General features: G+C 35.3%; 1 protein-coding gene across 1 annotated transcript; it reads left to right on the top strand.

Moving 5' to 3' along the window:
• Positions 1–611: 611 nt before the first annotated feature.
• Positions 612–24,859, top strand: LOC104488273 (solute carrier family 12 member 7-like; the record flags this gene model as incomplete). Its single annotated transcript, XM_010133725.1, has 13 exons — positions 612–758; positions 1,432–1,486; positions 3,532–3,662; positions 7,154–7,395; positions 9,707–9,918; positions 11,037–11,204; positions 12,593–12,691; positions 13,348–13,405; positions 15,818–15,992; positions 19,130–19,248; positions 20,443–20,541; positions 22,500–22,619; positions 24,751–24,859. Coding segments are annotated over 13 exons (1,734 nt in total), but the record flags the coding sequence as incomplete, so codon positions are not given.
• Positions 24,860–26,374: the final 1,515 nt, after the last annotated feature.

Raw genomic sequence — 26,374 nt, 5'->3', positions numbered from 1 at the left:
AATCAAACTGGTTTTATATTACACCAGGACATGACCCATGATGAACGCCAGCAAATAAAAAGTACAAACAATTATACTATATTGTGGAAGGTCTTATAACTTTTGCAAAATCAAATTGTAGTCAGCTCTGTATTTCTTCTGGGCTTGTTCTAATACCTTGTCTGTCTTTTTAAAAAAAGATTGAAAACATCGTTGAATATCATTTTGACAACCACCTGCAGGACAGTTGATGATTAAATTTTTGCAGAATATATTTAGTATTTTGATTATGGCAGTAACTTCTCTTCAAAAGTAGTGTGTAGCTGGTATTTCAGAAGGAAGTTTGTAAAGCTTTGTAATCAACAGATGAAGGGGCATCCTACCCCTGTCAAGATTTCATCCTGACTCCTGTGGAACAAAACGGTTTGCTATCACAAATACTTTTCTGTCTTTTCAGGAATCTTTCTGCCTAAATAGCCTACGAATTTGCAAAGCTGGACACTCTGAAGCTACCATTCAGTTTCAGTTGGCATTTATTCATGGAGCATTTGTCATAAGTGTTTGTGGAAGAAAGTGCTTATGGACTTAAATTGTTTAGTGTAAAGGAATTAGTATTCTGACTTCATTTCCAGGTTCCACGTATGGGCACTTTTATTGGTGTCTACCTCCCCTGTTTGCAAAACATCTTGGGAGTCATTCTTTTCCTACGATTAACATGGATTGTGGGAACAGCTGGAGTTCTTGAGTCTTTCATCATTGTGTTTATGTGTTGTACTTGCGTAAGTTAACTTTTTTCTTTAGTATTTACTGGTGTATATATGTGTATATATATGAGTAGCAGAGAATGATTTCTCCATAATGGTGCGATTATGAGACATGGGATATATATGACTCGTGACTGAGTGTCATGGTATCATTCTAGCCTATACAGAGTCTCTTTTGAGTTGATCAAAGAATGCTTTTTTTTTTTTTCTGGAAGTATTATACAGGTTTCATTAAATCGGCTTTTTAGAAATATGGAATGATTTCTGTTCAGATCTGGACTGTTCTGCTTTTTGCAACTTCAGAACAAACTGAAATATAAACTACAAATCAATACCCACAGCATTATGTCCATGAATTAATATTTTGAAATACATGATACTGTCATAAGAATGATACTTGATTGGTTTGTCACTACTATTTAACTGGAATAATGAACATCTTATTCTAAGTATATTCAGTGGTCTGTATTCTTTCAGTTATTTTTAAATACTGTCTTAAACATCAAAATTAACTGAATCTTCTCTTAAACTTTGGTACTTAATTTGCATGGTTATCCCTCACCAAAGATGTAATTTTTTCTTGTTGTAACATGTTAAAAAATCCTAGTTTCATTTTGCCACTTTGTCTTGCCCCATCTTTCAAAAAACTTCCAGTATTTTAAATTTCCTCTATTTCATTCTTCCACAGACTATGCTAACTGCAATTTCAATGAGTGCAATAGCAACAAATGGTGTAGTTCCAGGTAAAATAACTTTATCTTAAATGGCAAATGATCAAATGATGGAATTTTAAATCTGGTATAAGAAATTACTGTGTTTTGAGATACCAGAAGTAATGCTTTAGTATCAAGCACGTATTTTCTTTTAACTGTTTTATAAATTACTTTTTTAAAGGTGAGGTGCAATCTTTTGACTAGGCCTTCTGTAGCATATTTGTCATCAATCCTTTGAGTCTGAATGAAAGAGAAGTTATTAAAATTTGAGCTATGGAGACTTCATGCAAAGCAGATTTCTTTACAAATAAGTCTGCTTTTTTTTTTTCTTTTAGAATTTGCCTTGACTCCATTTCTAAACGTTACAACTAGTTGTGTTTGTTTTCTGCAAGAATAACAGCCAATCTGCTGGTAGAAGTATTTTTATATATGAGTACTCTAGGTTATCCTCATCTTAAATTTTCAGCATAAATAGATGAACTTGTTCCTTTTCAATTATGAAACTGATTTTTTTTTTTTGAGGTGCAAAATTAGTTAGCCTTTGAAGCTCTTAATGTGTTGAGAAGCTGAATACAATAATTGATAATATAGCTGTTCAGACATTATTATTTTAACTTCCATATGGTCACCTGTTTGGAGTTCATAATCTCTCACTTGCGAAGCTTCTTTAGCTTAGTAGAGAGTTCCAGGACTGAGGCATAAATTGTTGAGCAAAAGTAAACACCACAACTTGTGCAGGGTGTTGGATAATTGCATCTCATGGATACAGTACCATATAGGAAATATAAATATAATAGAAAATTTTGTTTGAAATACTTATATTTTATAATGAAATGTAGTTATTCTAATCAGTGTCCAAATAACTAAAATGTTCTGCTCTTTTCCCCCTCATTTTTAAAGTGCATTATAAAGGTTTTGCTTAACATCTGAGTGTCGCAGAAATCTCTGAAGTTGGCAGTTCTTGCTCTAGACATGTCTTCATTTTCACTTTTTTGTTGGTGCCAGTTCCTTAGTGAAATGCTGCTTCTGCTGGAATATATGGAGGAGCACAGATAGGAAGCCAGGATTGAAAGAGACCCTCTGAGAATCAGAATCTTGTTACATAATGCAACAGCATTATAGTTAGTAAAAGAATTGGCGATGCATCATACATTTTTTTTTTTTTTAAGTTTCTTTCTTGTTCATATTCAAAAGCAGTTTCAGACTGTGCCCTTTGATTAGAAGTATCTTTCTTGTTTGTGGACTTATTTTATACAAGGCTGGTGTATGTTTGTTTAAAAGTGCTTTGTTTCTGTCTCCTCTTTCCTCTTCAGTTGTCATGAGTGGCACAAACATCATGACCTTAAGAGAAGATGGAGAGGGAACCAGAGAGGAGCATACCTTGAGGGCTTTGGGAGGAGGGGGGGAAGTCTAGATAAAGAGAGAAAGCTTGAACCTTAGAGCCTTATTGAAAGGGAAACTGTACAGTGGAAATGGGGGTGGGGTAAGGTGGGTGTAGCTTATGACTTGAAGATGATGCATGTATAGGAAATGTTGAGTAAGGAGAATCAAAAAATTCAGAGGCTAAGTGAAGAATATGAGTAGACAAGAAAAAGCAACCTCTACCTAACACTTTTAAATGTATGTAGTGAAAATGGTAATGGTTTCATGTATAGAAAACAAAGAATGCGTATTAGTGAGACAGATTCTATTTAGTCCCTATTTCATATGGAAATTATTCTGGAATTTTATTGTCCAGCAGCTTGAGGTTAGAAACTAAAGATTGGTTTGCACCTATTTATATCTATGTATCCTTTTCTTAATTTACTTTTAGATTGTTTAACTTGTGGATTTTTTTACTCTTTTTCCTTGATATTTATTTTCTGTTCCCCAGAAAATGCAGATGGGGATATTCACTTTGAAATATACATTCTAGCTGCCTAGTTGGTATAGACATTGAATACAGTTTTGGTATGAACATTTCAAAGAAATGCATCTTGATTATGTTAATTGAATTATTCAATTTTTTGTTTGCTATTGCTGTCCTTAATCTGAAGGGCTGGAGTCTTTTTTTTTTTTTTTTATTAAATTTACAGCTGGAGGCTCTTACTATATGATTTCAAGATCTTTAGGGCCAGAGTTTGGTGGAGCAGTGGGACTTTGTTTCTACTTGGGTACAACCTTTGCAGGAGCAATGTACATTCTTGGTACCATTGAAATTTTGTTGGTAAGTACTAATTTCTCTTAAGATTAAATGTATTTAGTCTGTTTTGAGGCGTTTATGAGGAATGCACTTGGCCTAAAATGCATTTTTGTTTGGTCATTTTTAATGTTTTGATACTATATTTCCAGTGTGCTAATATTGATTCTTACTCGTGATTATTTGAAAAAGTTCAAAGAATTCTGATCTGCAATATAAAAATAAATTAAAGGCTGTTTGATGCAAGTTTGTTCTATTTAAAGTAGGAATCAAACATAATTAGGTAACATTTACTAATTTGTACCAAATGCAGTATATCTGTTGTCTTTTCATAACATTCTGAATACCAAATGTCCCATAAATCATGCCTGTACCACTGTACACCTCCAGAATTGCGAGAAAAACTAAATTAATTTTAGTAAGACACACTTAAAATTCCAAAACTAAAGACATAGGACCATACTGGATAATCTTCATAAACTGGAGATGAAAAATAAATAGGAAATATTTCAGTAGCTATTGCAGAAAAGAACTTGAAATCAACAGGCAGACTTCAAAGACATGTCAAGATTTAATTCAGTGATTTTTGTACCACAGTACTTTTGTATCACAAATTGCAGAAAATGCTGGAAGAAACAGTGCAGTCCTAAGTGAAATTACAGATTAAATTGTAGTCAACAATGCCTGTTTTCAGGGCCTCTGAAATGTCATTTGGATTTAGTGATGCTAAGTCAGTTAGTTTAGAAAAAAAGTAGTTTATTTACAGATGTGAAGGAATAAATTTATTCTGTAAATGTTTGTCTGCATATGCTCATGATGCACCACAGCAAACTTAGAAAAAAGCTTAATCCGTATGTTATGCTGCTTTTGTGTTGTATGTCTTCCTCTCCTTTTCCAAACAAAGATGTGCAGATGCACGCAGCACTTCCTTTAGATCACCTTAGACTTGGAACTGAAAAGCTAAAGATTCCATCTTGAGTCAGTTTATCTTTTTTGCTTTGGAGTCTCCCTTTTCTTCAACTCTGAAGTAAGTCTTACTTTTGGGGGTTTTTTTTCTCTTTCATCTAAGAAGGTTTTGGTTCCTTTCCTTGTGACTCACAAGTTTTAACAAGGATGTGGATTTCATGGTATTACCCATCCTTTGTGTTTTCAAAATCTTTTTTTTTTTTGTCATCTTTCTGTAACTTCTCAATATTTATCTTGTTTCATTTTTCCCAGGCATTATGCCTTTGAGCCTTGAATCGTGTAGTGAGCTCTTCAGGGGAGCTTCCACTTACTTTGAATCTAGTGGAATTAATTTTCCATTTCACTGTTCTAGTTTTGAGATCATGACTGAAAGATTTTTAAATCTGGCAACTACTTTATAGTAAGCAGTCAGCACGCCTAGTTGGCTCTACATTTTTGTTGGGAGAGCTGCTTACTATAGGTAAGCATGGCTTAAGTATGGCCATGTTTTCTTAATGTCTAGGAAGACTCCTCTCCTTCCAGGTGGAAGTCTGTGGCTTGTCATCAGACAAGCATTCTCACAATAACTCACAAAAGCTCTTCAGATTTCAGTGCTTGGCACTGTGACATGCACTGGGGAAAGCTGCTGCACAACAAAAGGCTATGGAGAATGTGAAGGACATAACTTCTATGAGGCAAATTAAGAATCTATCCTACTGCTTCCTTTTCAGACTACTGCCTTTGAAATGCCCTATATTAGTAAAGATGCTGTGGGAAACTGCTTGTATGGCAATGGCCCAGTGGCTTTGCCTCATCCAGAAGGGTCCAGATAGTTATTGGTCATCATATCGGAGACTGTGCAGATAAGCACAGGAACACTTCAGAATTCCTTCTTGTTGCTTACTATGACCCAGGTCATAACTTAAAAACCTTGCATTTGGAATTAGATAGTCACTCACTACTGCTAGCTTGTGAGTTTTGATCTGTATTGACAACTTTTAACATGCTGGCACCATGTCACAATGTGGATTGTATTTGGACTGTTCTCCCAAACTAAGAAACATGCTGGTTTTATATATTGCTGATAAATGTGTATTGGGTTCATCTATAGAGTTCAAAGTAAAAAACCTCCCAAGATGTCATATCTGCCAGAAGACCTCAGAACAGACCCCTGACTTGAGCCACAAGGCTCAAGTATTATTTTTATTTTTTTCTCTACTGTGACATGGGTTATTTGGAGGGGAAGAAATCAGTTGTCTGCATGTGGCTTTCCACAGCAAAGTTGGTGAACACCAGGGTAACTAAGCGCACAATAGAACTTGCTGGAGTACCTCTGTGTAGAGCCTGATACTTCTGCAATATCACAATGCAGGATTTTCTAATTTGTAAATAATTTGTCTGTAATCAGTTTCTTTATTTTCTTTCATGGTTATGTGACAACTTTCATATCTTCTACCATTCTAGTAAATACTAACTTACTAGATACAAATTTAATTTAAAATTAATTAGATATAAAGAAAATTCTAGTAAAGAATTGCTGATATCTATTTTTAGATTTTCATGCTGAACAGATCAGAATAGTATCCTGCTCAAAGTTTCTTCCTGTCTTTTGAAATTAGATTATTTAAGGATAGTCAGTTTAGCAGTTGTTTTGAAGGACTTGAGTTGAAGGACTGTTGAACGACTCAAGCCCCAAGACTTCCCTCATAACTTGGCAGGTATTTTTTTGTACAGGTGTTAGAAGAAGGAAAAAGATATCTTTATCATGTCCTGTAGTATACAAATGCCTGAGAACTATAGGTTGGAGTTTGTCTTTTCATTTGCCTTTATCAGTATGAGTCCTATAATCTGTGCTTCCAACTCTTTGTTCTGGATTCTATGAAAAGATTGTATTAAATGAGCTATGTAATGGAATCCTGTTTGAAATTACAGGAGTTTAGTTTATCTGTTTTAGCACAGGACTAAGCTTTGTCACACAAATCTTAAATTGTGCTGTTGCAACTTCAGATTAAAAAAAAATTTCAAGGTATGATGTTTAAGGTAACTTTGAATTTTATGAAATATAGTGCAAGAACTATAGTACTGAAAACATTTTTAGTTTTTTATTATGCTTTTGTCTCATTTTGATTCAATCAATGGTATTATTAATCAGCAAATGCTTAAAATGAATCTAAGGATTTATCTGGTTTGAGACGAACTAGTTTCTGGGTTTTGTTTTCTCTCAATTTTTGTCAGTAGCTCCCAACCCCCAGGTCCTCGGTGATTTTGTTGTTGTTTGTTTGTTTGTTTTTTCTGTCTGGCAGGGATGTGAATTTGAGAATTTGAAACTCTTAAATGGGAGAGAAGAAGCTGAATCAAAAGCAGTACCTTATTCTCAAAATGATTTTCTTCATCTCTGCTTCCCGCTTCCTTTTACCTCTAGACTTTCTAAATGCCCTTGTCGTCTTAGTTGAACTGGTTTGTGGAGGAATAAAGTTGATACTTTAATAATTTAGATTTTGAAATTCAAGTAAATTATTTTTTAATAAAATGTTGCTTGTTACATGTATGATAGTTTGTCATATCTCTTGCAGACATACATTTCTCCAAGTGCTGCTATATTTAAAGCAGAAGAGGCTGGAGAAGAAGCAGAGGCTATGCTGAACAACATGAGAGTTTATGGAACATGTATTATCATTCTGATGGCCATAGTAGTTTTTGTGGGAGTAAAGTATGTCAACAAACTTGCACTGGTCTTCCTTGCCTGTGTGATTCTTTCCATCATTGCCATATATGCCGGAGTTATTAAGACTGCTTTTGACCCACCCGACTTTCCGTAAGCGCAAAATCTTTTAAGTAGTGCTGGTTATTTTAAAAATAAAAATAAAAAATTTGGGGGAGGGAATAGCTACTGTAATGATTTCATGTTTTAAACTAAATGGCTTTGATGGTAGGTTCTATGTGTTTGAGACAATTATGTGCTCCTTTGTTATTCTGAGTTACCTATCTGAATCTTTCACTGTTCGTGAGTCATGAGACTCTGGAAAATGTTCTTTGATACTTAAAAATTACTGCCTGTTATTCCATCCACACCTAAAGAACAAGAAGGTGTGGTGGTGTGTTTTTTTTTTTTTCTGACAGTAAATATAGCTGCTTTATCTAGAGAATTAAATAAAAACCTATAGAATAAAGTAAAAACTTCAAGAAAATGTTGTAGCTGTGAACCATAGTTATGAAAGACGCATACTTTCAAACTTCCTTTGTCGTAAGAAATTTTTGAAGCTTTCATTTCTCCCTACTTAAAATGGAGACATTGGAGTGTTAAATTGACTTGCATTAGTGAAGGCTTTCTACTTTCTTTAAAAAAAAAAAAAAAAAAAAAAAAAATTGTTGCCACACTTGGCATATTGCTTCTCAACATTTTTAGCCTGAACCTCCCTTAGCTCACTATGAATTATTATTTGTTTATCAGTATGTAAGTTGCATTTTTGTGCATATTTTTCTGTTTGGAGAGAAAACAAAATGATACTGCTTAACACATTAGCAGAATAACCTGGTTACTTTTGTTATGAAGCACCATCTGTTATGCAGGACTGAAGTTATCCTTTGCTGTATGATTGTTACACATTCCATAGTACTTTGAAGTGTTGATGGTTGCATTATAGTACAGTTCACAGATAGTGCTTTAAAATGGCATCGAGTCTTCTAATCCAAAAATGTGTTCAAAATTGCCATTTTTTTTCTGAAGAAAGCTTTCTAAGAAACTGTAACTTCCTGTAGAGAAATACTTAAATCTTTTAGTCACCAATATAGGGGAAAATAGGTATTATCTGGATATGTAGCATACGTAAGAATTCTTATCAAGACTTGTTGGAAACCTTATCTGTGGCTGTGATATTGGGGGGGAGGGATGGGGTGGTGAAGGTTGTCTTCCAATAAATGTAATTGTTCACATTTTGGCTGAACTACCTTAAAATGAGAAACTTAAGTGTGGTTTTATATTATAGTAATGCTGATCTGGTGGTGAGCTGGTCACCAAAAAGACCAGTGTCTCTTTTGCTGATTAGTTAGGTTGACATCACTGACCTCTATTTGGCTTGGCCATTGTATAAAATAGTTTACCTATCTCCCAGTTAAATCAAACTGGAAGAAGTTTCCATGGGTTATCAACTGGTGTTCTGTATTCTTCTCAAGGCATCTACTCTTAATTGTTATCAGAAACAGGATATTGCACAAGGACAATATTCTGCTTGGCCTAGTATACTTGTTCTAATGCCAGGTGGTATGTTTCTACTGTTACCCACTTCTCATACTTCTGAAGAAGCTAAGTTGTGTACTGTGTTCTTTGACTTATCTGCCTTACCCAAATGTTTAATTTGATGTTCCTTTCCTCGTCTTCATAGATATTATATATCATTTAATTATTAGGCAGACCTGGAATAGATACCTCCTAAACATCTTCTGTGTAGCATAGCAGTGAAATGTTCCTGAATCCTTAATATTCTTTGCTGTTAATAATTTGTTTTATGCAAACTGTTCTGAGTTTTCTAATTTTCTTTATTTCTGAGTGTTTTAATTGTGTCCTGCTACACGGTTCTTTCATTTACTTCCATCAATGTTTTTAAATTTTGCTGTTTAACTTGCCTGACTTCTTACCTTTTGGATTTTAATATTTTTGAGAGCCATCTAAAATATTTATTTGCTAGAAAAGGGCATAACATACTTGCTTAATCTTTCTTTCCTATTTTCTTGGACAAAGCTCATCATTATATTATTAAGTTATTATCAATATATTATTAAGTTATAATTATAGCGTATTACTTAATTTTACTTCTTTCTTGCAGGACTGAGTAGATCATGATCGATCTCTCTTTAGTGCCTAAGCTGCTCGAGTTGATTGTATATGTCCAAATAAATCAGAAGGAAAAGTAGCTATTAATACCTTGAAGCAGAAATGTTTGATTGGTGTTTCAAATGTTATTTATAAGTTTTATAAGAAGATACTATATACTGTTTTAATAGATGAGTATATGCCTTAAGATAGGTACTATAAGTAACAAGTTTCTGAAGAAGTCCAATGGACAAAAAATGGTTTAATGCACAAGACTATTGAAGAATCACTGGGTTTATTTTTTTATTGTTTATAGTATCTGTCTTCTTGGAAACCGGACATTGTCAAAACGCAGCTTTGATGTCTGTGCCAAATTTACTGAAAACAATAACGAAACAAAGACTACAATGTTGTGGCGCCTATTCTGTGATAGTTCGTTGCTTAATGCTACATGTGATGACTACTTTATTCTCAATAATGTAACAGAAATTCAAGGGATTCCAGGAATAATGAGTGGAGTTCTAACTGGTAAGTTAGAAGGCACAGTAATTTAAAAACTTTTAGACAAAGTTAATTTGACCTGTAGCTGTTCAATAGGCTGTTGGTCTAACCTGTCAGTGCTTCTTTAGCTCTGTGTTTGTGTGAAGGATTGCTATCTGGAGCATGCTTCCTTGCGTAAAGTTTCCATATGGTTTTAGAAGCTTAGTATCAAATGTTTTAATTTGGTGATCACTGGAGTTTTATAAGCACTCTTTCAAATCCATTGTTCTATTAAAAAAAAAAAGTAGGGAAGTATTTTATCATAGCTACCTTTTAAAAAAAGTGTTTAGCTCTCTTGTATGCCAAATATACTTATTTCAAAAAAACCTGTTCATTAATACATTCTCAGACTCTTCTGAGGGAGAACTTGTTTCTAGTTTACGGATGATGCATTGAAGAATGAAGTCCTGTGATTTAGTACTTCAAGTTAGTGATGGGATTGGAGAAAAGCAGTCTTTCTAGATTATGAGCGTGTAGACTTTCTTCTGTTTACATTCCTGTATAGTTGCGACAGCTTGGGATTCCTATTCCACTGGGTTATAAGATTAATTCTGAACATGTAATGGATTGTATTGTATACGAAGAATGTTTCTGGGGATAAAATGAATGTTCTTATACCTCTCCTGCTTCCCTTTAAAATATTGTTTGGTTTATATAAATATGCAACTCTGCAAAAGGAAACTAGGCAATCACTATTGCTGTAGCAATTCAGTTGAAAATATCAAATGTAAAGTGTACAAATACATAAAATGTATTTTTTCATAATACTTGCTGCTAATACATCCATGTCCGTGTAATGTAAGTGGACATTCTACAAATACATTAGAATTTAATTCTATAACAAACTCTTTCTTTAATGAAAGATAAAATCTTGTATGACACATACTACAGTCTACTGCATTTCTACTGGCTTACAGTCAGTGGGAATGTCCACCAGTTACAGTTGGTATCGATCATATTCATGCTGCATTCTTAGCTTTATAAGCAAATGTTGGGAAACACCATGATTTTAATCTAAGAAAAGCCATCTGATTCATGAGATTATTGCATTTTCACTACTTAATATCTTGAAACAGAGGTAATACAGGCTCTTGTTTCCCCTTTAGATAATCTCTGGAGTGCTTATTCAGAAAAAGGATCAATAGTTGAGAAAAAAGATCAGCCATCAGTAGCCGGATCAGAAGATACAAAAATGAGTGGAGTCCCTTATGTTTTTACAGACATCATGACCTACTTCACAATGCTTGTAGGGATTTATTTCCCATCTGTGACGGGTAGATATAACCATTTCTCTTGAGTGAGGATGTGCACTTATAGCTGAAAAAAGATTAATGTGTTTGTGTATACATGTATGAATGTTTGTTGATGACGTGATATTGCTGGTCTATGTGTCCAAGTTTTATGTACCTAAAGCTTCCTGGTGCTGGAGAGACATAGCTGACAGCTGGTTATTTTAGGGAATTATAGGACTTAAACAAGGAATCAGTTTGACATGTATTTTCTATGTCTGGAAGCAATGGAAAGAAAACAAAAGGTCCATGTTTTACTAAAAGCTTATTCAAAATAAATGCATACCTTTATAATAATTTAAATGCATGAGAGAACAGTTGAGTATTAAGATGATTGTTTCAGGTATTCAAGCTGTGAACCACCTGTGATTTATTTAAATGTCCAGTATTTTTTTGCAACTGTAACTAGTAAACTTTTTTGTTAAGCTTAAAGGTTAGATTAGTTTTGAATCATTTTCCTCAGATCATATTTGACTGAAAAACAGATAATTTTTCTTCAAAAGTCCTGGGTGAAGCAATTGTAGTATCGAGTAACAAAACAGAACTCTTAAGAAGTTTGCTAGTAGAATACCAGGTGGAGGTGTCCCATTGTGTTCCTAGCTCCCACTGTTCCCATGTCTCTACTTCAGGCTCTTTTATCAACATCTCATCATATCTGAGCCTGTGGTTTGGGTTTCATTGCATGGAGTTTGACAGTGCTTTTGCACTGCAATGTCTTGACATTTAGCTTCCATGTTTTTGTCTCCAGCAGTGGTCAGGACAATTCTAGGAAAGATGGCAGAATTAATCAGTTATTGTAGATTATTTTTTTCTCCTGTCATGTGCTAGAAAGTATTTGCCTTCTCTTCAAACAGGGATGTGTACATGTGATTTCCTAACCATTCTTCTTGTACTTCCTGCCAGCTCCTTTCTTTTTTGTTTATATGTTGATATAATTTAGTTCATTGATTTGCTTGCATATCTTAGGTATGGTCTATTTAGTAGAAAATTTGTGCATTTTGTCATACTGGCTAAAATTGCTAAATCCCCATTAGTTTGTACATCCCTAACATTTTGCTACTCCTGTATATTTCCTCATATTAATTATTCTGAAGGTATATTTGAAAAATATTCTCTTTCTTTTTATTTTTCCTTGTCTTTTTCCTGAGCTCTCTGGAATTTGTTCAGTCAACAATGGGTGGTAACACAAATTTCTGAATAAAATAAAGGTATAAATTGGGGATTTTGTGCCGGATTATTACAGGTTTCTGTAGCCCGCTCCATTGGTAATGTGTTAAATCAGGCGTAAAGCTAAATGTTCCTATTCTATTAGTTATTTACATGGAGTTAGTATTAATTGTTTTTATAACATAAAAATTTGGTCTTTTTTTAAGGTATTATGGCAGGTTCAAACAGATCTGGAGATCTTAAGGATGCTCAGAAATCTATTCCTACTGGAACAATTTTGGCAATTGCAACTACGTCTTTTATTTGTATCCTTTATGTTGTGACAGTTTTTTTAGTGTGCATTCTGTAGGTATAGCAGTACAGTTTCTTCATTGAAAAGTTGTTAGAGTTGCCTGAGTATCAAATAGATAATATCTAAACTAAAAATACTTTTTTGTCTAAAAATATCAAGATATCTCATTTGCATATTTGTGTATCTGTTCTATATTTCTCTAGTGTTTGACATTTCAAGATATAATTTATGTTTTTAGTTAAGCAGTGTAGAGGTTTTTAGCATCGTGCTTCAAATGGCAGTTTATTTTGTGGTTATACTGAGTATAACCAGTGAAAATCTTAAACTACCAGCAATAGAAAGCTGTTAGTCCTTCAATACCCACAAGACACAAATGATTATTTGTATGAGAATATATTTGTTCTGCTGTGTGATGTATGAACTGGCTACTTTCAATACCTCATAAACAAACTGTGCATCAAATGCAGTCATAGAGACCATAAACTAAAAAATTGTAGCAGTGATGAATTAAAACCAACCAACTGCAAAACAACCAGAACAAAACCAGCAAAAACTTTCACCACTTCATTATTATGGACATTTTCATTTTATCCTTAGGTGAAAAATGGTGGCATTTATATGCATATATATTTTTTTTATACTGTAATCTTCCTTGAGTTTCATTAATAGATCTCTCCTGTATAGTGTTGTTTGGTGCCTGTATAGAAGGTGTGATATTAAGAGATAAGTAAGTCCTATTCAACTTAATTTTACAGGGAGTATGTATGATCATGAGTTATGTTAATAGGACTTAGGTATTACTCAGAAGAGCTATTACTATGTGATGCTTTTTTTTTTTCTTTTGCTTAGGTTAAAACTAAAGGGAAAGTCTATCAGTTAAACTGAGATGCTTGCAAAAACTGGTCAGGTTATCAGGCTGTATCCTTTTATGAAGAAGCAGCAGAATCAAAGATAAATGTTTACAGTGGAACTGTTCCTAATAAAATGTTCTTCAGAAAGAAAATCATAGTATTTGTGGAGCTGATGGGTGGGGGTAAGGGTAATGGTTTACTTTGGGAGAAGTAATATACTCCTGAGGAATAGACAGAATATTTTTGACAGTTACATGACAAGAAAGAGTTCTTGAGAGAAACTGCAATGCACCACCATTAGGCCTATAATTTCCATTGGATGTATGACTACTTTAAAACAAAAAGTATCAGTTGTAGATCAGGAGTCATGTCAGTTTTTCCACATGTAATCGCCTGGGGATATTTCAGGCACAATATGAAGCATGAAGGAAATAAATGTAATGGAGATAAGCATGAAGAAAATCTCCAGGTTTTGATAAATTTCTCTCTTAGGAGAAAGTTGAGTTGATGAAGATGAAACACTTAGCAAGTTTCATGTTTATTTCCCTGCTGGTGTCTGCTTTTCTAAGGCCCAAGTTTGCTTTTGGTGGAGGAAGCAGTGGCATTGGGGAGTATTTGGAAAGGCGATGCAGGTGATGCTGAGACTTATTTTAAAATACAATCATTTAGCCTAGAAGGAAAACCATAAGTTGAAAACTGGATTTGAATCAAAGCTATTACAAGAAGCAGCATTTTTACTTTAAAATGGTATCGCTGCATCAGTGAAAATCTGATTTTTCTTCAAAGTAAATATACAAACTAAATCAAGCTGATGCCTAAGGAATAGTAAATGAATTATTGGCTCTGCATTAATTTATATGTTTAAACTCACATTTTTGAAAGTAACATTTTTTTTTTTTTTTATATATATTTACTGGGGGATGTGGAATTTTGCAAGCTGTGAGTGCAGGTGATCTGTCATTAGACCAGGATGCATTGTAGCCAGAATATTGAATCCATCTTCTTTCATTTATACTGCTGCCAGTTCTGGGCTGAAATCCAATGTAACAGTAAAATGTATGAATTTTGGTCTGGTTAAAATACTTGTTTTAGGGGGTTTTTTCATTATGAATTGTCGTATCTGCCATGGGGAAAAAGTAGGGTTATACATCTTTCAGTATTTATCTTTCATGTTTTAAACAAGCACTGGCATTAGAATTTGAATTAGGAATTAATGTGCAGGTGTATAAATACTGTCATAGAAGCATAGTGAGTTTTTTCCATTTATTTTTAAAGAGTATATTTTCCCCTTTTTCCATCTCCGAAAATTGGTATGTAGCCATGCATCCAAGCTTGGGCACGTGCAAGAATTAGAACACTGGCTTATTGTGTTAACCTGATTACTGACTCTGTTTAAGAGCAGGTCTGAAAAGAGATAAAGTATTTAATTTTTCTTAGTCTGTAGCCTTTTTTTTTCTTGAGTGTTTACTTGGAAAAACCTGAGAACACTGGAAAAAAACTTGTATCAGTGTACATACTCTTAAACTTGATTTTAGCTGCTTACTAAAACCAAGAAATATACTTGTTTTTAAAACTAAAACATCCATTGCGGGGAGGAGAGGGGTGGTGCGGGGAGGTAAGCCTTTTTGTATTTTACCTGAGAAGTCCATAAATGAACATAAATTTAATTGTCTAAAAAAAGATGGCATTGGATGGGCCATTCAAGACTAATGAAAGCACCTCTTCATGACTTCCACCTGCTTGTTTGCCATAGTTATTTAAAAATTTCATTGGGTAGCATGACAGTCAGAAGGCACGTGAATAACTTGAGATGGTTGTGTCTAGCAGTTTCTCTATTTACTTGTCCATATGTCAGTATCATGCTATTAAAGTGAAAGACTGATACTTTTTTAGCAGATCTCCTGCTTATGCCCCAGGGTATACCTGTATTATTTGTAAACCAGACTTCTGCAGTCTAGTTTCTAGCAGTCACAAGAGTCTAAAGGATGCATATGTAAATACTTCTACTGTTGTTAATTCTTATAAATTGTTGTTAATTCTGTAAAGTTTGCCAAGATACGTGATGATTAATGCTTGTCTACTTAGAGGCCACAATTATAATGAACCAGTTATAAAGTTTTCTTTAAAAGAAAAAAAATGGTTGGTTGGGAAATCCTATAATACATACTGTGACATGGTGTTTATTGTGGAAAAGTACTGTTGTCCAAAAAGATTGGACTGTGGGTGTTAAAGCTATAGTAAAAGTTATTTTAATGCTTACTAAGGTTTGTTTGTTTTCCTTTCCTAAGGTTTGGAGAAGCAGTTAATGGAAATCTAGTGGTTGGTACGCTGGCCTGGCCTTCTCCATGGGTTATTGTGATTGGTTCATTCTTTTCAACATGTGGTGCTGGTCTCCAAAGTCTCACCGGTGCACCCCGTCTGTTGCAGGCCATTGCAAGAGATGGCATTGTACCGTTTATTCAAGTGAGATTTTTTTTTTCTTTACAGTACTTCAAATGAGGCATTATTTTTGCTAGTCCTGTAGAACTGTGAGGGAAAAAGATTTGGAGCTCAGTTCTAACTGTGTACAACGGTAGATCAAGCTGTTGCAGGACGAAATTTGAACTTGGATATTTCTGGGCAATGCCCAAATTTATTTTTTTCCTTACACATAAGCTAGTGGTTCAAAACTGAGAATTTAAGTTTTCTATAAGTGGAAATAAATGAACTAAGAAGCCATTAACAGCTGAACTTCTTGGCTTCTGCTTGTGTTTACAACTTGTGTTTGTGAACAGTGTTGATTTAATCTCCTTATAGAACTGCATGATACTTCTTGTATCGTAGAGATACAACCCTAATTTTTATAAGCTAAATGAAATCAGCAAAGATGACTGTGAACGTGAAGATTGTTTCAACATCCCTGAGCGTATTTTAAAAATAAATAAATCAGATTTTTCTCAAAGGAACTAATGGACCTGGAAAACTGAAGAAGATAAGAGAAGATATCTCTTGCTAGAAGATATTTAACAGAATTGCTGGACTGCATCTGCAAAAACTAGACAACTAGATGAGTTAAAAATAAATAATGATTTCTGTGGTGAAGTTGAGTTTGAAAGCCACCTCAAATTGTCAAGAATATCCAACACAGCTCAACAATAACCTATCAAGAACAGGTTCAAGTATGAAAAACAGGATTACATCTGAGCAACTGTGAATATTTCAAGTTACGGGTCGGTTGTCGAATTTAGCACACAGAAAGAACTTGCAGATAACACAGACACTGAAGGTATCTAGGACTGAATTTAGGAGAATAAGCTGTTCTATATGGAAAGAGTACTGAGGATAATATAATTTAGGAGGCTTATGTTGTTATTTTGATACATGAGTTATGCAAACAAGCTTGTGTTTGAGTATTCCCTACTCTACCCATGCTTTCCTCTGGAGTATTGATCAGATGTCTGCTCTAGGTCACTGTGTCACATTCTGAGGTTGGTGTAGTATGATATGTTAAAATGGGCTGTTACTTTTGGTGAATAACTTAAGACTATTCAGAGATACCTGTATCTTCATGAGGGCTAGATATAGAACAGCAGCAGCTACGAGTATGATGTATGACTTGAGGAGAAAATTCCTCAGCTAGGACGTGCCTAGGACAATTATGAATGATGAGTTAGCTGGAGAATTTGGGGTTTGGCGGAAGGCATCTCTGGGGTGGGGAGACGTGCAAAATCTGAGAATGGAAAAATAGGAAAGGACTTGTGTGAATTGGGGGAAGGAGTGCAAAGGGAAGGGGTTAGAGTAGATGTAAAAGCTGAGAAGCAAAGCGAAGTAGAAGAGTGGCTGGGAGGAGGTGGATTGTCTTTTGTGCATTGCAAGGGGCATGTTTTGGGTTTTTGTTGGATTTTTTGTTTTTATTTTCTCAAGTTGCATTATTTTTTGTAAACACGTGGTATTGCTCATGCTAACTGTTTTTCTCAGTCTTTAATCACTTGGTTCCATTCCATTGCTGCTGCTTCCCTGCTTTGTCTGCTAGTGCCTAGTCTCAGTGGGGCTATATCCTTGATATTTTTATCTTATGTCTGTCTCTTCTCTTGGGTTGGAAGGCTGAAAATGTACACTAGTATTGCTATTGGGAGCAGGAGCTGGAAGGGTTAATGACTCAAGAGGTAAACAAGTTAAAAAGAAGCAGGTGTACTTCTGCAGTCCCTCTACTGCCTGAATGTTCTGCCAGTGGCACTTGCAGCAGTGGTACTGCTAGCAGATCATGCAGTTGCTGTGTCTTCAATTCCACTGGCTGGAGTGGCTCTGCACCTGCAGTACTGGGAACTTGTTGGCTAAAAGTTATATTGCCATTCCCTTTGCTTAGAAGGTTCTTTTCTACTGGGGCAGGGGGGATCAAAGATGATGATGGTGATGTGCAAGAATATCAAGCATGCTGCTGCTCTACTTCACAGTTGAGAGCAGTGGCATGTTCCCTGACCTACAAGATCTCTATGTGTATCTGTATCTGAGGTATGCTGATAGGTGGTCAGAATCATTAAGGGGTTGGACTTGTGAGTGGGAAGGGTTGTAATGCAATAGATTGTCTATGCTGGGTTGTACTGGGAGAGACAAGCTAAAAATTTCACTTTTGTCTAAAGTTAAAATTTTGGTACTTGGTGACAGTATGATTCTGTCCCACCAGGATTAGATTTGAAAGAAGTGAAGTATCAGAAGGAAAAATTTTACGTGGTTTGGGAAGTGAATCCAGCAGAGAAGCAGGATGTTTGAAGAGAGATTTGCAACTTGAAAAGAGCTTGCAGTTTTGTGGTGATATAGCTGCTGCTTGGACAGTCGAAGAAACAAATGCAAGGAGATTAATATAGGGGCAAGACTTAATACATATTTGAGAAAAAGCCAGAAGACTTGAAAAATGAGCAGAAAAAATGGTATTTTAATATAAGAGAAGGAAGACTGATGGATGACTGGAAGCTAAGGGAAGAAGGGAGTATGGATGAGTGAGGTGAAAAACCTAGATGTTTAGAAAGGAAGCAGTTATGGAAAATGGGAGTGAAGCTTTAGTCTTTATAATTGTATGGAGGAGTATAAAAGTAGTTGGAACTTCAGGTGAGGAATTTTTGCCATTTATCACCAGTATAGCTGGATAGAATTTCCCCAAAAGCAATTACCATATGGAGAACAATTTTTGATAGGACTCTGTGCAGGATTGTAGACTTACTTAAATCCTCTTTAAAGATCAATATTTACATTCTTAAGTATTGAGTTGATGCCTATTTTGTATGTTACCAAAAATGCTGCCTTCCAACTATATTAGATTTTTTATAGGGTAAGCATAAATCTCTGATCCATGTGGGTTTAAAATTACTTAAGATTATTTCAACAGCAACTGTAATAGCACTTTCACATTATGTAGCCACTGCTTACTTTAGCGAACATTTTTCATATAGAAAATGTATGGGTTTGCAATTTTGTTTGTGGCTTTTTGTGGTATAGATTGCTCCATTTTCCTTTTTGACTAATGACTGTTTCTGTTCCAAATTAGAGCTAGTTGGCAGTGTGCACCATATTTCACAACTGTATATTGCTTTCCCTAATCTTACTGTTTACTTGAATTAAACTAGGTATTTGGTCATGGAAAAGCAAATGGAGAACCAACTTGGGCTCTGCTTCTCACTGCTGGTATTTGTGAAATAGGAATTTTGATAGCCTCACTGGACAGTGTGGCACCGATTCTTTCAATGTAAGTATGAATGTGGTGTTTTGTGTTAAGTAGTACTTTATTTTTAAATTAACTAGGTAATGGGTTTTTTTCCTAAATAATACATGCTGGACTTTGTTTTCTAACAGGTTATATTCCTGTTTGGTCCTGGAGATAATATGACACAGCAAAATGTTTTGTCTGGAACCAATTTCTAGGCACAAAAATCTTTCTCCATGACAAGAGTTCTTGAATGCTAGTAAAAAAAAAAAAATACTAATATTTTTAAAACCTGGATTTCAAAATAAAAATTCCTGCTATATTAGCTCAAGTGTATCTAACAGAGCAGACAAAACAACTTAATGGTTTTAGGGTACGAACTGAACTTTATTTTACTGACTTTGTCGTGGAAGATTATCCCATGTGTTATGGGGTTGATCCCAGCAGGCAGCTCAGCTCCCACACATCTGCTTACTCACTCCCCCTGAGTGCAATGGGGGAAAGAACCAGAGGGTAAAAGTGAGAAAACTCATTAACTGATATAAAGACAGTTGAATAGGTAAGGCAGAAGCTCCCTGCAGAAGCAAAACGAGGAATTCCTTCACTAGCGATAGGCAGATATTTAGCCATTTCCAGAAAAGCAGGGCTTCACGGTGTGTAACTTACTCGGGAAAAGAAACACCATTAAGTCCAAATCTCTCTCCCTTCTTTTCCCTGAGCTCTTACTGCTGAGCATGATGTCATACAGTATTGAATATCCTTTTGGTCAGTTGTGGTCAGCTGTGCCAGTGGCGGCCCCTTCCCAAGACCGTTTGCAGAGGGGCAGCAAGAAAAACAGAGAAGGTCTTGACGGTGTGTAAGCACTGCTCAGCAGCAGCAGCTAAAACACCCTTGTATTATCAGTGATGTTTTGTTTACAAATCCAGAACACAGCACCATATGAGCTACCACGAAGAAAATGAACTCTATCCTACCCAAAACTGGTACACCATGATTATCAGTTGTTCGCTACGTTTTCTCCAAAATCTTTGTCTGAGGCTCTGTATTAGGCTAATACCATCTTTTGAGGCCTAATAGTCTACAAGTATTAATTTAATCTATGCCTTGTGATATATTGGCCACTGTGAGCACAGTGTATAAGTTCCTACCCTTTTTTTGGGTTGTGTTCAGCCTTTCAATGCAAATCTGTCTAGTTAATTTCCTATTAGAAAATGTCTTTTTTTTTTTTCTTAACAGGTTTTTCCTTATGTGCTATATGTTTGTTAATCTGGCTTGTGCAGTTCAGACGCTTTTACGAACTCCCAACTGGAGACCTCGTTTCAAGTATTACCATTGGTAGGAAATATTCCTTCATTCAGAAGAGTTAAAACTAATTACACAGCACTAAATTGTTGATTTTTCTTGACATAACAAAACAAAATCTCCTTTCTGACTTAAATGAGTTATGATTCATGCAGTGAATACCCTAACAGCAATGTTTGTTTTCATGTATTTGGAAGAGCTGTGATCATGAAAACATGTGGCTAATGTAGAGGGTTTGGGAGGGGGCTACGAGATGACATTTAGTAGTGCATATAAAACAAGAGATCTTCTGAATACAAGAGAATGAAGATGGAAAAAGAGAAATCTGTCTCATATATAAATAAGGAGAATTTGCTCAGGAAGGTTGATACATTTTCATTTTAGTTATGCAAAAACAAAACAAAAAAACCCCACGAACCCAAAACTTATCCAGAAAAAATTTTCACTTAATATATATCATTTGACTCTTTAATGACACGATCACAGTTTTTAATATGCATCATGCTTTGGACATTGCATCTGACAACTGAACTAAACCAATGGATACCTGACAAAGTCAGTAAAAATTATCCAAAAACCATGGGTGTGTGTTTCTATTTAGTTCTTTTTTTTAATGGCATAAGAGTTCAAATATTTAAATATTTCAATATTTACCACATAAAGAAGGAAAATGGAGGAGTGCTGGGTTTTGGGGTGGGGTTATTTGGTATGGGGTTGTTTTTTTTTTTTTTTTTTTTTTTTTTTTTTTTTTTTTTTTTTTTTTTTTTCTGGTTTGGTTTTTTGTTCCACTGCCCCAGAATAGTCCAACTGTGGAAGAAGTGTAGTAGGAGGTACAGAGTAGTTTAAAAGCAAAAAAGGATAAGATGGAAGATAGTGAGAGGTACAGGATGGACCGTGGTAAGGAATAAAAAAGCAAAGGGTTGTGCCATGGCAGCAGTGGAGTTTGTAACCATTTGGCAACAATTCTTTAATATTTTTCCTGGAGAGATCATTGAGCCAGCTGAGTCACTGTGTGACTATGTAATCACTCCTAACCAAAGCAGGTGTTGAATGTTTGGCCAGAAATGGGGTGGGACTTTATTTTTTGAGTGGAAGTAGTGTCTTAGGTTGGCCAAGTCAAGCATGAAAGAGCAGCTGCTCTTTTAGACAAACTATGTTTAGACTGATGACCTTAGAACAGGAGGAAAGCACTTCTTTGGTTAAAAACTAGATGCATTTGGTCTCAATACTTGTACAGTACCAAAGAAGCAAACTAAAGGTACCAAACGAAAGTTGGGTCTGCCAACATGCTTCGTCAATACAGTGAAAGCCAGCTCTAATTTGGAGTCAGGTGAAAAGAAATCTGGGGTGTTGTTTGTGACTAATAGTATTCACAAAACTGTCCGGTTCTGAGGGCACATATATCTATCTTGAATATTGGTGTAGGTGAATGAGGCATTTAAACTTCAATCTGGAAATGCTTCTGTAACTGTTTCAGCTCACAGTCATTCTTTCTTTATAGCCTTTGAAAGATTGGGTTTTGTGTTCTCTTCTGCTGTCCTGTGTTCTTGCCTCAGAGGCAGGGTGCAACAGAAGTGAAGAATATGGCTGATGAGTCAACTTTAATTTAAATGAATCACCAGTTTTTGCTGGTAGTAACATAAAGTTTTATAATTATTTGAGGTTTTTTTTAGCTTAAATTCAAATCAACAGTAAGCGATAGCAATATGTCTTGAAACTGACCTTTCTTGGAGGTACTGATAGAGTTTTACAGCTGACGACTGTAGTAAATCTATTGCTATACCTAGTGCATTTGTATTCCTGTCACATAAAGGTTCAGACTGTAATTTTCTCATTTCTATATAAACTTAAGTTCAGACAGTGTATTTTTATTTATATAGCAGCTATGAAATGGTCTTTGAAGAAGAAAGGCCTTTCTGGAAGTTAACTTAATTAAGAATTTGATTTTGTAGAATGTTCATATGCCTATTTTAAAAAATGGTTTCTTTTAGGACTCTTTCATTCCTGGGGATGAGTTTATGTCTTGCCTTGATGTTCGTTTGCTCTTGGTACTATGCTTTGATTGCCATGCTAATCGCAGGATGTATATACAAATACATAGAATATAGAGGGTAAGACCATACATCTTCTTTATTTTATATTTAGTATCTTTTAATATTCAGCAAAAAGCACTTTTGTGTAAACTAGATACAGATCAAGTAATAGAATTAAATGTATTCCTTGAAACAAAGTAAGATCTTGTCACTGTTGAAGATTGTATGTTTTCAGGCTCTAGTTTCTCTAGAAGCTTTGTTCCAGACTTCTTGACATCCAGAACTAATCAAAATAACCAACAAGACAGGGAAATTTTCTTTTGAGCAGAGATAATGGTATTTAACTTTTGGTACTTCATGATCATCATTTTATTGTTAAGCAGCAACTATTACAGAACTGTTACCTTATTATTAACTTGTGCTAAAGCCCAGAAACCCTTTTGTGTGGAATTTAGCACTTATTAGAATGAAACATACTGAACAATCCAGAGCACTTACTGAAAATTATCTGTTTTGTGAATTATCTGTGTTTAGATAATATTTGCAATGCAAAGTATCTTGCATTTTATGTATTTGCCAACGACATGTACAGTCACACCTGTAAGAAATGCAGTGCAAGTAGGAAACTTAGAGAACATGCTCAGTTCGTTTTTAAAAACAAACAACCCAAACAAACCAAAACAAATAACCCCTGCAAACCTCTTCCCTCCCACCCCCCAAAAAAAAACCAAACCAAAAAACCCCACCAAGAAAGAAACGAACAAAAAGCGCCACAAAAAACCCTACCAAGAAAAACCCTACTAAGAAAGGTATCGGAACTCCAGAGGTGATTACGATCAGTGACGTGTGCTTTCCCTTTCTAAGGAAAGATACCTAATGCTGAAAGATTCTAGTCAAGAAAAATGGTAAGATCTTGGAGCAAGAAACTGAAGTGAGGCCGGTTGTTTTGATGGGTGATTGAGCACAGGTCTGAAGTGGATCAGCTGGTATAAACTACTCCACCTTATGAGTTCTCTACCTTTTTAATGTCTCCATTTCCAGATTAGATATTTTTCTGGATGTAACAGCTTCATTTAGTTAATTAGGTTAACCTAATTAGATTAATTATAAGGAAATTAATTTGCCTGTTTTGGCCAGGAAGTCAGACTGGATGAAAACAGTTCTGCTTTTGTGTATGTATGCACGTACATGAAATTTTAAGTATGTCCAAATTTGTATGCAGACTACCAATTTGGCACGTAGCTAGCACGTCTACCCTGTAGAGAGAGAGGTTTTTTTGAGGAAACGTATCTTCTTTTCTTCCTGCCTTTAGAAATGCAAGAGCTAATTTGGTGGTGGGGAGAAGCTCACCCTGAAATGTTGCAAAAACTGCTGTCTAGAGTTTGTATTTTATTTTAATTTTTGGATAATTAAGGAAAAGAAACTTGCATGATTGTGCTGTCAGAGTGCATTTTAATTGCCATGTTTTTCTTTAATTGCTTTTGAATTTGGTTTGGCTTATTTAATCTAAACTTCAGAAGAAGCAGGTAGAGGTAACAAAGTTCAGTGAAAATTCATGAATTAAAATAAGCGGGAAGGAGGGGAGGCAAGGGAGATGGACTCTTTGTAGTAGAATCCTCACAAAGGAAAAATAATGTGTTTAGCCTAGCAGTTCTTTCTCATTGGATTGTCCGCCTGTCATATAGCATAGCTTTGTTTTGGGAGAAGGAGTGGGGGAAATGTAGGGATGCTGAAATTGGACAGAAAAGTGGATAAAGCTTTAGGCTTATCTAGGAAAGAAGCTGGGAAGGAAAGAAAGAAAAAGCGAAGAACGCTGTAGTGGTGGTGTTGAGAGGAAGATAAAATTCTAATCTGTACAAAGTCAAGTTTTCACTTGTTCTGCTGCGGTAGAACAGGTCTTTTAAGTAGACCTCGCTCATTTTAGTGCTTAAAAACAGCTTAAGTAGCCCTCATAAAAAAGCTTCTAAAGTATGAATAAAATAGACCATAATAAATACTAATAAATAGTTCTCTTGAAGGTACCTGAGGCTGCTTCATCTTGATCAGTCTTCATTCTTCATTGAAATCTCCAAGATGAAGTTGTTTTTTTTCATGCATTCATGCAAAAGAATGTTTGTTTTTTATGCCCATACCCCTCATGTGAGAAAATGTATTTGATTTGTATAAATAAATGTGATGTTGTTAATTGAATCTCTTCTGCACCCTGAAGAGCGGAAAAAGAATGGGGTGATGGAATCCGAGGACTGTCTCTGAATGCAGCTCGCTATGCTTTGCTTCGTGTTGAAGATGGTCCTCCTCACACCAAGAACTGGAGGTAAGTCCTATGCCTTCCAAGGTCACTTATTTCTTGAAATATGTGAATCTATTTGGAATAGTGCTAATGGTCAGAGTGAAATTCACCATTTAAATAATGTTTTAACTTGGGCATGGCAATGATGTCATTGCAATAGTGTTAGAATGCAACTTATGGTCAGCACATAATCAGCTTTGCTGGTATTATGGGCAAACTAACTTGAACTTACATTCATGTAGAGTTGACATAGTTTTCAAAAGTGAAGAAGAATTTTAATGTTTGATTATTTATAGAGTCTCTGGTTCAAAGGAGTATTTATCATGGAGTCCCACTGTCTCTACAGAAGAAACGCTGCAATTCCCTATGTGTGGGGTGTTTTTTCTTCTGTGTATGTTTGCTCTGAAATACATTGCGTAAATATACAGAGGATCCATTATTTGTTTAAATTCATTTTTGTGGCAGTCTTTTTTATATAGCTTCATTTAATAGTAACACTTTCAAAATTGCTTAGATATGATTAAAACAAAATTGCTTGCTGTCCATTTTTGTGTAATGGTATTAGATGTTTGCTACTATTTTTGCCATATATTCTTTTTACTTCTTAAACTATCGATTTTCTGAAAGCCAACACAAAAAAATTACTTAATACTTAAAAACAAAAGAACATTTGCACATTGACACTTCTGATAAAAGTAATGCAAATGAGAAGAACTCTGATCAGTGGAATACTCAAAAAAGAAACAGTCACTAAATGTGATACTCTAATTATAGTCACTGCTCTGTGATAATATCCCTGGGTGCACACACATGCAACGTTCTGCTGCCCTTGAGTGTAATGGAGTTATTTCACCGTTTGTCATGGGACTGATACACATAAGCACTTACTTTGGAACACAAGCCACTACCTGTGTCTGAACTCCACCTCATACTGAGAACCTTCCTGTTAAATGCCTGACATCACCTCAGTTCCAGATGAGTTATCGTCCTAATGTGTCAATGGCAGTTGCTAGAACTGGACCTACTTGTGTCTTAATCTGTGCTGGTTTAGTGGTGGAAAGTACGCTCTAACTCTTCATTGTTCTTTTGAATTTGTAGTAATGACAGGAAAATTATAAAATGTTAGTTTGGGAACTGTAAGCGATGTGGATATTGATTAAAGAAAACAGAATGCATCCTCATCAAGTATGCTGCTGAAACTGAACTTGGGGTACTGTCAGTATGGTTAAGGGTATGACTATCCTTTTGGAAGGACCTATGTGGGTAGAGGAATGGGTCGACAAGAACATTGTGATAATCCAGATGGAGAAGTGCGAAGTCCAGTACCTGGGACAGGCTTGTCCAGTACCTGGGACAGGCTTGTCCAGTGCAATGGTTCATCTAACGAAATGGAGTCAGGCTGCTTACCAGCAGTATATGGCAGGAGATTGAGAGAACATGATAAAATGGAGAAAGAAAAAAAAAAATTAAAATGGAATTAAGCATCGATAAGGTTACCAGAGGTGATGATAATCTCTGTCTCTGGGCAGAGCCAAACTGGATG

The sequence above is a fragment of the Buceros rhinoceros genome, unplaced genomic scaffold, assembly GCF_000710305.1.
Source record: "Buceros rhinoceros silvestris isolate BGI_N320 unplaced genomic scaffold, ASM71030v1 scaffold12043, whole genome shotgun sequence".
In the NCBI taxonomy this organism is placed as follows: Eukaryota; Metazoa; Chordata; class Aves; order Bucerotiformes; family Bucerotidae; genus Buceros; species Buceros rhinoceros.
The sequence above is the reverse complement of the archived record's forward strand: the minus strand, read 5'-3'. Positions and strand labels throughout refer to the sequence as shown.